Raw genomic sequence first — 12,122 nt, 5'->3', positions numbered from 1 at the left:
TGACTTTTTTTTTTATGGAGCACCATTTTTCTTGAAGGAACAGCTTACTTGGGTATTGGGCAAAGATTTTCTTGAAAATGAAGCAAGTATGACTGTCACTTAAGGGAAAACAACTAATGCTATTTGTTACTAATGATATAAAATTTGAGCTTTCTGGCAAAAATCAGGATTTTGGAAAACTTAGCTGCAACCATGTGTTTGACTGCTTCCCAGTATTTAATGACTTTTCTGATGAGACCAGTGGTGATATTAACAAATGTAATTTTAAAAAATATTTTGTAAATAAAATGTGTCAACATTTGGAAGATCTGCATGACTATGAACCAGTAGTTTACATATGACCAAAGCAGGTTGCAGTGCACCAGATACACCAATGGATTTTTAATGTAAGAGTATGCAAAAGAGTTTATTAATATGGCTTTGGATTCTATATTGCAGCTAACCTTTAAGCAACTAGCATTTGTAGAGTTTTGGTATGGTATCAAAAAATGATAACAGATTTATCTGAAAAGGCTATTTAAATTGCCCTCTGTTGGGACTTCCCTGGTGGCACAGTGGTTGAGAGTCTGCCTGCCGATGCAGGGGACACAGGTTCGTACCCCAGTCCGGGAGGATCCCACATGCCGCGGAGTGGCTAGGCCCGTGAGCCATGGCTACTGAACCTGCGTGTCCAGAGCCTGTGCTCCACTCCACAACGGGAGAGGCCACAACAGTGAGAGGCCCGTGTACCGCAAAAAAAAAAAAAAAAAAAAATCCACCTGCCAACGCAGGGGACACGGGTTCAGTCCCTGGTCCAGGAAGATTCCACATGCCGTGGAGCAACTAAGGCTGTGTGCCACAACTACTGCCTGAGCACCTAGAGCCCATGCTCTACAACGAGAAGCCACCGCCACAAGAAGCCTGCACAGCGCAACGAAGAGTAACCTGTTGCCACAACTAGAGAAAGCCTGCACATGGCAACGAAGACCCAAGGCAGCCAAAAATAAATAAATAAATAAATAAAAATAAAAAAAACTGTCCTTTGTCTTCCAACACATACCTGTGTGAAGTGAGTGTCTTTAAACAAAGCAACATATTGCAGTGAATCAAATACAGAAGCAGATATTAATCTTCTCATAAGCTGGACATTAAGGAAATTTGTATATATATAAAACAATGTACTCTCAATTTTTTATTTTGGAAAAAAGTTATTTTCGTAAAATTTTATGTTACGTGTGATAGGATTATTCTTGTGTTTAAATGAATTCATAGGTGCATTTTTTTTAATATCCCAATTTAAATTCTAATATGGTAAATATCAATAAATACAAGCCACAAAAACAAACGCTTTGAGGGAGTCCTCTTTAATTTTTTTAAGCATGTATAAGGAGGGATCCTGATACCAAAAAGTTTGAATATCACTACTCTGGGCTCTTAAACAGCATTGATTCCCAAAGTGTGTTATACAGAGCATCTGATCTATGGATCACTAGTTCTAAAGCATTTTAATAGATACTAAACCAAATAGAGGTTTGTTTCTAGGCTGTAGGATTTTTTAGTGCCTCTTATGAACTAAAAATGCATTGTAAAGTCGCCAAGGGGGCTATAATATATGTTTATTCAACTACAGAGCATTTAACTTGACTGGTGTTCTTTGGAATACATTTTGGAACTACTGCCCCATAAACATGCCATGTTGAGAGTTCTGTTTAGCTATGCCTTGGAGGCACCTGGGAAGAGAGGCCTCGGACTCAGACTAATCTGGCTTTGAACCCTGACTGCCACCTACTAACCTCAGTTTCCTTTCCTATGAACTGGGGATAATGGTAGCCAACATTAGAGGAGTGTTCTGAGCGTTAAGTGGGACAAGAAGTAAACAGTCTTCCTAATAATAGGTATTCAGTGTAATTGTTCCCTGTTTTCCTCTAATTTCTCTAGTAAACCTGAGTCTCCATTACAAGTTATTCCCATGTCGGTAAAGCTGATGAGTCACAGAGAGGTGTGGGGACAAGTCTAACAAGTTAATGAAACAATAAAAGTTAGACTGACTTGGGAGCCAGCGTTGTGCATGTAGGTAGACCAAACTGCCTGGGCTTTTAAGCCAGCAAAAACAGTCAGCTTGTCCATTGACCCAGTCCAACTTAAATTAAAGAATGTTTATAAAAATGAAAGCAATGGAGTCACCTTCTCAATTTTAACTTGATAGTGACTATAAAGGGAGGATCTTACTTTCTATTATATTTTATTAAACATTCATAAAATTTCATTTTGGAGAGAATTTTGACAGTATTCTCAGTGATGATGTATTGATTCTTAGTATTATGTATAGTTTCAATATATTCCTCATTCCACTTTTTTGCATTTTTCTACTTTATAATTCAGCTCGTAGATTCAAGCTGAAATTCTCAAATAACTTCCATATACCTTTCTTGTTGTTAGAATTCCCTGTACCTCATGTTCTGAGCATAGGATTAAAGAACCTTCCTAGTGCATTTAAACTACTCTTTCATTGTCACTTTGTACTAGGCACTCAACTTTTAGGACTTACTGAGGGTACTTGCTCTGAGGCAGCTGACATTATTCTAGGAAGAGGACAGTGGACAGCCTGTCTTGGTAGAAGATTAAAAGCATGACTTTGAATTATAGCTCTGCCCTTTTTTGAGCCCTCTGGCCTTAATTACTTGGCCAGTCTGATTCTCTTTCTTCTCCTGTAAAATGATAAAAATAGCAATTCTACTCCATTATTTTTAGGATTAGATGGGAACACCTTGAGTATTTAGCACTGTGCTTAGCATTGTGTGCACTCAGTAAATGTTAGCCCTTTCCCCAACATGTCCATATTTTGTGTATCAGAAGTAAAAAATGATGCTTGTGTACATTTTGCTCATTGGAGAGCTCTTCGAGTTATTATTAAAGAACTATTTATTCTTGTTTTCTACAGTATTAAAAGGTTGATTCCTTTTCTAAGCCATGGCGTACAAGGTATAAAGGCAATGACTAGAAAGACTGCTGATAGAGCAAAAATGCTACCTTGGCAAAAAGGAAAAAGTCACAAATCATTAAGAACAGAACAAAACAAAAACTCTTAATAGTGTTATTCCATTAGGTGAAAAAAAAAAAAAACCACTTTTTCTTAAGCACCCCGAATACATAAGTTATCTTCCAGCAGTTGTATAATTTTATGCTTTACATTTAGATCTGTGATCCATTTTGAGTTAATTTTTGTAAAGGGACTAGGTGTACTTTTTTGGGCATTCATTCTGCTTTGTGTTCTCTTAGCTTACTGGATCAGTGGTTCAGTTTCTGGCATTAATTTGGGGGAAACTTTTAGTTATTATTGTTTCAAGTAAATCTTCTGTTCTTTTTATTCTCCTTCTTGTCTTCTTATTACATGTATGTCATACCTTTTGTAGTTGTCCCACAGTTTTCAAATATTCTGTTCTGTTTTTTCCTCTTTTAGTTTTAGAGGTCTTACTGAGATCCTCAAGCTCGAAGATTATTTCCTCAGCCATGTCCAGTCTACTAAGCCCATCAAAGGCATTCTTTGTTTTATAGTGTTTTAGATATCTAGCTTTTTTGGGGAGGAGGGGGGGTTTCTTAGGATTTCCATTTCTTTGCTTATATTGCCTATTCTGTTCTTGTATGGTGTCTACTTTATCCATTAGAGCCCTTCACATATTAATCATAGTTCTAAATTCCTGGCCTGATAATTCCAACATCACTGCCCCTTAGTGGCAGAACAGCAACTTCCTCCTGTGCTGATTATTCATAGCAAAAATGACTGTATTTTTTCCTTGTGCAAGTAAACAAATGGTTATTGTTATTGTGATATGTTGCTGAACCAGTGACAGTTGCTTTTTTGCAATTCTAGTAAATACTTCTGATTTAGTACCACAGCGTCTCAGGTACCTTAATCTTCCTTTGAGTGTTTTGGGAAAAAGAAAATAGACAAAATATGTTACCTTTGTACAAGAAGTTGAATTTTTTGAGACGCTGAGACAAGGATACTTAGTGCTTGTTTTAAGATTACTTTATGATGTCTGTATAGTAGATGTTACTCCAGCTTTGGGAATTATAATTTAATCTTGTAATTCAAAATTCTCTTTTCTAGTCTGAAACTTGCAGTAGCCAGTCGAGAAATACTTGTTGAGTGACTAGAATGATCCTTGAAAGCCTTCATCCTTTAAAAAAAAAAAAAAAAAAAGCAAACAAACAAAAATTGTTGTTTTAAAGAAAAGTAGTATAACCACATTAAATATAATCTGGAAAATAAGAGGGAAAAAAAACCATACTGTTAATCTCACCTAACAAATTTGTTGGTAGAATTTTTATATATCTGTTTGTTTTAAAAGTTCTGTTTATGTAGTTAAAATTTTGCCTCCTGCCTTTTCCCACTTAGTATGTCATTTTATGTGACTTACTTTAAATGGCTGCTTAATAATCTGTTAGTTGCAGAAACTTTTGGCCCTATTGTATGCACAGTGTTTATGAAGAAGAGTAGATGGTACATTTGTTTCTAAAAGATAAAATGTAGTTACTTATCACATGAATTTTAATACGTAGGAGAGTGATAACCCTCTTATTGTAAGGTCAGTGCCTTTTTATTTTCAAACATTTAAACCTGAAACTTGAGGAAGTTGGTTGTCAGTTGAGAGTAATATACCATATGTCAGCTATGTATTTTGGAGAAGTGATAAACAGAAGTTAGATAGCTGCTTATGTGGAGAATTATTGTCATAATTCTTAATGTTAACATTGTGTTCTTTTATAGATTATGGAGCTTTGTGGTGCAACTAGACTTGGTTATTTTGGAAGAAGTCAGTTCTATATTGCTTTGAAACTTGTAGCTGTTGCCCAGTCTGGCTTCCCTTTAAGAGTGGAAAGTATAAATACAGGTAAATACAGAATATATTAGTAACTGAAATGAAAATGAACTTCTAATCACAAATGAAGTAAAGTCAGAACTGTTGAGTCTTTCTGATGTTTCAGTGGTATTTGTGACGTTGAGTTAGTGTCATGTCTTTTACTACCATGCTCTTTTCATTTGTTAATATTAGAAAAATATGTCTGTCTTAACTCTGTTATGGCATATATGTACTTCATACATATTTGATGGTAATATAAAAACTGTTAAAATGGTGATTTTTAAAAATTAATTTACTAAAAATTGCTTAGAATTTAGATGAATAATTTTATCAAGGTAAATGATGAATTATAGCGCCCATCTTCATATATGCTTTCCTTATATTCTTTTCTACTAACTAAGTATAAAACAACATTATACTTTGTGTTTTCCTGTTTAGAAAAGCCATGAAAGCTCCATTTGAAATTAGAAAGTATTAGTTAACCAAAATTTTGATTGAAAGACACAGTATTAAAAATATTGGCAGACTAAAACCCAAATACAAGCATCTAACCACCTTACAAATGTCACCTAGGATAATTTGTTTTTCTGTTATTTGGAGGCTCATTGATGCCAAAGTAGGTGGAAATTCTATAAAGGTAGGCACTTAAATGCAGAGTTCTTTGGTTTTCATAGGAAAGGCAGGCAAGAGAAAACTTGAGGTTTTCTCTGATGTTAGAATTTTTATAACATAGTTTTCAGTACCAGCTCAGTTTATTAGTCATCCAGAGGTTTTCATTGTGGAGCTCTGGTTTGCCACATATCATTGTTCTGGAGTTGAGAGTTTACATTCTTTCCAGGTAATTTTGAATTCCTTTATATAAATGCTGAATAAACAATGTTTTCCCTTCTTAATGTGGAGATTCTAAAGAGAAATTCTGGTAATCATGGTGGAGGGAAGTACACTTTCCTCTAAAAATGGTTTTGGTGCTGTATTGTTCTAGTCTAAAAGTGTGCAGAGAAATTCTCAGTCTTTTATCCTCTTTTCTACTTAAAATTGAATGTAGAATATTTGCCTGTAGGAGTGTCATAAGCTAGACTGAAGTGGGTGGGTATAACTGACACCTTGTTCTGTGTCCTTGGTAGGTGAACAGTAAGTTGTTTTCAGGAATTTCTGCAATGAAAATGTCTAGATTAATCTAGTCTCAAACTTAGTGACATATTCTTATTTCGCTTAGAGCTCTAACATTTTCCTTTAGGGAACCAGTGTGAGTAGAAACAGCCTAGGCTTCGGGGTCCGATTCACCTGGGTGGAAATCCTAACTGTCAATAACCTTGGTATCTTGGAGTCTCAGTTTCTTTCTCTGTAAAATGGGGTTGATAATGGTTATGAGACGAGATAGATATAAAGTACAAGCATAGGGCCAGACATGCAATGAACATTTAATACAGCTTAACTCCTTAAGGACAGTTTGGTGTTACTTCTTTCTAGGTTAGAGTTTCCCTAAACAATCTAAGAGAGATGATCTGAATTTTGTAGAGGTAAACATTTTGTGCCTGTTGTTTCTGTATCAGTTTTTGCAAAAATTCTTTCTAATGTCAAATTCATCTCTTATTTTAGTTTTTCGTGTGTATACCTTTTTTTATTTTGAAGTAATACTTATTTTTGTGGTTAACAGTAAAAGACCTTCCTCTGCCAAGATTTGTTGCTTCAAAGAATGAACAGGAATCTCGTCATGCAGCCTCATATTCTTCAGATTCTGAAAATCAAGGGTCTTATTCTGGTGTAATTCCCCCACCACCGGGCAGGGGGCAAGTGAAAAAGGGATCCACAAGCCATGATACTGGCCAGCCTCGTACATCTGCAGATCAGCAGGTAAGCACGTGCATGTAAATGCTATCAGTTGATGTCCTGTGCTAATGCTTACACTGAAACATTTATTGAGTGCCTTGGTAATGAAAATGTTACCTTAAAATTTAAATTTTAAAGTAATGATGTTCTTTCTAGGAACCTGTATCCCCAGTAGTTTCGCCACAGCAGTCTCCACCAACTTCTCCACACACATGGAGGAAGCACAGCCGCCATCCCAGTGGAGGAAACAGTGAGAGGCCTCTTGCAGGACCTGGGCCATTTTGGTCTCCCTTTGGTGAAGCACAATCAGGTATTTAGAAATTTTTTTAAAGTAACATTTATTAAGGGTTGTAAATTGAAGAAAACTTGATAATGTTCCTTTAAGAGTTGCCTCCAAGTCAATTTTTAATTATATGTTAAGTGCCTTAAAAAGCAAAAGCCAGCTGTGAAAGTTTCTAAGTAGATATATCACTTTGAAGAGTGGTAATTGCATTTATTTATATCTATGATGCTTAGACAAAAGTTTACTGGGATCAGATTCTCTGAAGGGTAAAATGAATAAATAAATATTCCTAGGGATATATTCCTAAGTATAGATTATATTAGTGAAGGGAAGTACACTTTGTTGTAAAAATGATTCTGCTGCTATATTGCTTATTACAGCAATAAATTGGTTATACCAAATGAGGTATAATTTTAAATTGACAGAAAAGATTCCATTTTGGAAATTGTTAACATTTCTTCAAAGTTAGCATTTAAAAGAAAACTTTTATGTGTGTGTGGTGATTTGTTATCATTAAAAACCTTGTAACTTTATTTTTTTCCTCCAAAAATGAGTCAGCATGTTTACCCATTCTGCTTTTAGGTTCTTCTGCTGGTGATGCAGTATGGTCAGGGCATTCTCCACCTCCACCTCAAGAAAATTGGGTCAGTTTTGCAGATACTCCACCAACCAGTACTCTTTTAACCATGCATCCTGCTTCTGTCCAGGTGTGACATTTTATTGGTATTGCATTTTTATTTGCTTCATTCAGAGTATTGCTGCAGTCATTGTTTTCATATTTTGCTGTTGCAAATTTTATAAATGCAAGTTCACTCTTTTACAAAAAAACCAGAACTCTGTGCGTTTTCTTCAAGTCTGTTTTCATTGGAATGTTTCACTGAAAGTTTTGGCTGATTTTCTTGCTAATTCCATAGTGAAGCTTTGAAAGGTTTCTGCATCTAGGAATATATTTGCTTGGCTTTCTTAGCACATTTCACATAACTTTCTGTTGCTTACATATTGCTGTCGTTCTACACATTTATATAATCATTGTGCACAAACGTTTAATAACCTATATAACAAATATGTGGTTTGCTGATGAGTTTGTGAAGACTTCTTATTTTTTAAACATCCACAAAAAGTTTTACTTTCAAAGATAAGTAACCTAGCGATCTTGGTCCATGTAATCATATAGATAGATGCTGTACTGAGGAAAAAATGTTTCATTACAGGACCAGACAACAGTACGAACTGTAGCATCAGCTACAACTGCCAATGAAATTCGTAGGCAATCCAGTAGTTATGACGATCCCTGGAAAATAACAGATGAACAAAGACAGTATTATGTAAATCAATTTAAAACCATTCAGCCTGATCTAAATGGATTTATTCCAGGTGAGTTGTTAAAAACAGAAGTTCTTCTAGATGGGATAGGACAATCTCAATTTCATAATCTCAAAAACATGGTTTTATTGGTCAGAGATTATAAAGGATAAATTAATTCTCAAATTGCCTAAAAACTTTATAATCGCTGGAAACCAAAAACATGGCATGTACACATGTTATGGTTACCTTTTTCTCAGTGACAAAAGTCTTAAGACTCTTACCTCACATTTTATTCTTGGAGCTGTAAGTTCAGAATAACATTAAACAACACTGTTTTAATATTTCAGGATCTGCAGCTAAAGAGTTTTTTACAAAATCAAAACTTCCTATTCTTGAACTTTCTCATATTTGGTAAGTGTGGTATATCATTAGTTGGGTAATGTGGGTTGTTTCAGAGGAGTTTATAGCAGGTAGATTTTTGAACTTTAAAAAATAAACTATTAGAGTAACCTTTTCAAGAGTATTCTCAAAGTACTCAGTATTGCCTTATAATAGCCAGCTTCTCTCTCACTCTTTAGAAAAGAAATAAGTGATAACACTGTAGTAGTTCTTTAAAATGGGTTATAAAATTCTTTAAGCTGTATCACCTGTTTCTTGTTGAAAGCATAATGTGTGGAATAAAAGCTAGTTTGCTCATACATGGTTATGTTTATCACATTTGTTTTTTAACAGGTTTAGTAAGTCCTATACCAAGGCGTGATCTTAAGGACATGCTTAGCTGCCATTTAAATATAGACTGAGACTCAGGATAGCTGCTGTGTAGTTGAAATTAGCCATTAAAACACAAATTACAATCACAAATTATTTTTTAAAAACAATTATTGGATAAACAAATGTTATTTCTACTGTATATCAGTGTATTTCTTTACATTCTAAATTATTTTGTTATTAAGGTTTTTAGAAGCATAGGATGCTATGGTAGGAAGTAGGTAGATAATGCCTAAAACCGAAAAATCAAGAACTAGCAATATATGCATGCTATTTATGTAGTTTAAGGTAATGAATGAAAAATGGTTGCATCTGCAACCAGAAAATCGACATCAGGGTGGGGCTGCTCTTTCTTTGTATCAAGCCTTGTAATTCTGTTGGATGCCTTAAAGTGCATACATGTAGAAATTTGATAACAGTAAAAACAGTTTTTAAAAATTTCAGTGACTTACTAACTAAGCTTAGCTTTAACTAAATCCTGTTACTAAAAATGCATATGGGGTAAAGGTCATTTTTTGGTGACTTTATTTGTTGGGACTGTTTCTTCAGCATTTTATTATGAGAATTTAAGACATACAGAAAAGTTTAAAGAATTGTTCCTTGAACACTCATATGCCCGCTACCTACAGTTAACAGTTTGCTATATTTGTTTTATTACATATCTTTCCATCTATGGAATTTTAAAAATTATAGATTGCAATTTTCTGGGAAAGGATTTCTCTCCTTTTTGAGACCTAAAGGGAGTCAAAGCAGAATATGATTATATTAATAAGAAGTTTTTCTTCTAGGGAACTCTCAGACTTTGATAAAGATGGAGCCTTGACACTGGATGAGTTTTGTGCTGCTTTTCATCTGGTAGTTGCTAGGAAGAATGGCTACGACTTACCGGAAAAACTCCCTGAAAGCTTAATGCCCAAACTGATTGATTTGGAAGATTCAGCAGGTAAGACCGGGAGCTGAAGAGACCTGACTGCATGCCTTAATAAACATAACACTTGATTCTTAAAGCAAAATAAAGATAGACGTTAAAACTTAGTTTAAGAGCATAAACATTTCATCAGAAGCACGTAGATTTGCCATCAGAATAGGATGTACAGGCTGAACCTGGATTAATGGCTTGGCTTATTTAGTAAACTTTAAATAAAGAGATAAAGAATACATGCCACTATTTCACCTTACACTAGTGACTTGCAGAGATCTGAAGAGCATTTCATAGTATCTTGTTACTTTGCTGCCTTTAATTGCATTATAAATTGTCTGAAGTGGGTAAAGTAGCCTGTCTTCATTATCAACATTTTTCCATTTAATGCATCTTAATTTGTTGAAGGGAATGCCTGGTTTATCCTTAGACCTCTACAGTCGCAAGCATTTTCCTTTAAAAAGCCCACTTCTTTTCTTCAGACTCTAAAGAAATCTGGGAAATTTGTATTTGATTGTAGATAGTGCTTTTTTTAAAATGTTTACAAGAATGCTTTTATAAGTGCTCATACTTACTGGTAGCTTTCTTTAAAAGGAAATAAGACTACAAGGGGTAAAAAATGAGTACTTTTTCCTTACATTCTGAATGAATAAGAGGAAATTAATGCTAAATTATTAATGTACCTAATTAAAACTAAATTATTGTTTACAATTTTTCTATCTAAATTCTCTTGTATTTTATGTTGGAAGGAATTTTATGCTTTTAAAAAGAGAAGATAGAACGAAATTTGGCTCTTAAAAGGGCAACGTCTGTTTAACTCAGAAACACAAGTCATCTGACTTCACTGTCTAAATTTTACGGAAAGAACCATATACATGTCATTACTGTCAGGAAGAGAACAGTCTCCTTGGAGTTAAGAATCTGAGTGTGCTTCTAGTTTTGCTACTTACTCTGTGACCTTCCTTGGGCAAGTTCTAACCATTTACTCTTATTTTTTCCTTCTGTTTCTCCACCTGAAATGCGGATTTGATGCCATTCATATTTTAAGACCTGAATTGTATCCTGACCTTTTATCAACCAATAGGTTGATTAAATAATTTACTGTTGATTTCAGTTTTTTAGAAACATTATCCTGTGAGAATCCTAGGATTTGCCTAATCATTTCAGGTAGTTATTTGGCGTCAGTTACCCTCTAACTTGAGCTGAAAGCGAAGCGTTTTTGTCAGATAATTTTGCTTCAGAGTTCTTTGGTTTACCTAATTAGGAAATAAACAAAAATCACTTCTTTATTTAGCTTTTTGCTAGTAGCCAAAAGGGAAGCAATTTTGATAGCTGCAGACTTGCTGCATCATTGATTTATAAATTGGGCTCGTATGTAGAGTTTTTTTATGACTTTAATTTTTTAAAACCCGATAGCATACTAATACAAGAAATAAGTCAAGCTTATTCTGTTGTATGTCGTTTTCTAGAGGTTTGTCTGATCTTGTTATCTATTGGATTCAGATAGGTGAATCTGACTTTTTCATGTAGTCAGTAGAGTCTTTGTTTTCTTTCTTTAATTTAAATAAAGTGTGATTCTTTGTCATGTTGATCTACTGACGGAATTTTAAGGCTGATGATGCAAGTTCTTTCCTGGGCATTTGTCTTTTTACACCTGTTAGATTTGTTTAGCAAAGAGACACTCTGGTTTTTTGCCTGCATGTCTCTATACACTATTCCTTTAACTATAATTTTAAAGGTGTCAAAGACTCAGTTTTTTCCAATTCTAACATAATATTATATGGTTTCCAGTCAAATTTATTGTGAACATTTTGACCACACAATATTAGATTAAAATCTGCTTTGCCTACTCATAAATGATGAATTTGGAGTTCTATTTTGAGGTGGGAAGAACCATTTAATCTTCTTTCTCCTACCTATCATAAGCCTGAGATTCATGACACAAAGTCCTTTGAATATAGAAATTGTCATGTGACACTGTGATTCAATCAGTATCCTTAAAAACCATTTTTAAATAGCTGTGTTTTTAGATGTTCCCAGTTAAAGGAGGCACACCCAAACACTTTCTTTTGGCTGACCTGAGAACTTACCATAAATATTCCTTCTGTGGAGACTTTGTGCCTTACAGGCAAAGGTGGTTTCTATCTTCTCTGATCTTGCACAGCATATCCTA

At 34.6% G+C, this 12,122-nt stretch overlaps 1 protein-coding gene across 10 annotated transcripts in view; it reads left to right on the top strand.

The window, feature by feature from the left end:
• Nucleotides 1-12,122, top strand: part of REPS1 (RALBP1 associated Eps domain containing 1) — a 73,821-nt gene that overhangs the window by 26,585 nt on the left and 35,114 nt on the right. For 9 of the 10 annotated variants that reach the window (XM_079938930.1, XM_079938938.1, XM_079938937.1 and 6 more), the window contains exons 2-8: nucleotides 4,751-4,874; nucleotides 6,502-6,698; nucleotides 6,831-6,984; nucleotides 7,540-7,664; nucleotides 8,169-8,331; nucleotides 8,610-8,673; nucleotides 9,819-9,973. In XM_079938930.1, the coding sequence (XP_079795056.1) occupies nucleotides 4,751-4,874; nucleotides 6,502-6,698; nucleotides 6,831-6,984; nucleotides 7,540-7,664; nucleotides 8,169-8,331; nucleotides 8,610-8,673; nucleotides 9,819-9,973 (982 nt within the window). The remainder of the gene's footprint in view (nucleotides 1-4,750; nucleotides 4,875-6,501; nucleotides 6,699-6,830; nucleotides 6,985-7,539; nucleotides 7,665-8,168; nucleotides 8,332-8,609; nucleotides 8,674-9,818; nucleotides 9,974-12,122) is intronic. The other variant, XM_079938935.1, reaches the window with a different exon arrangement.

Source organism: Stenella coeruleoalba (assembly GCF_951394435.1).
Source record: "Stenella coeruleoalba genome assembly, chromosome: 12".
NCBI lineage: Eukaryota > Metazoa > Chordata > Mammalia > Artiodactyla > Delphinidae > Stenella > Stenella coeruleoalba.
This window is presented reverse-complemented; position numbering and strand designations above follow the sequence as displayed.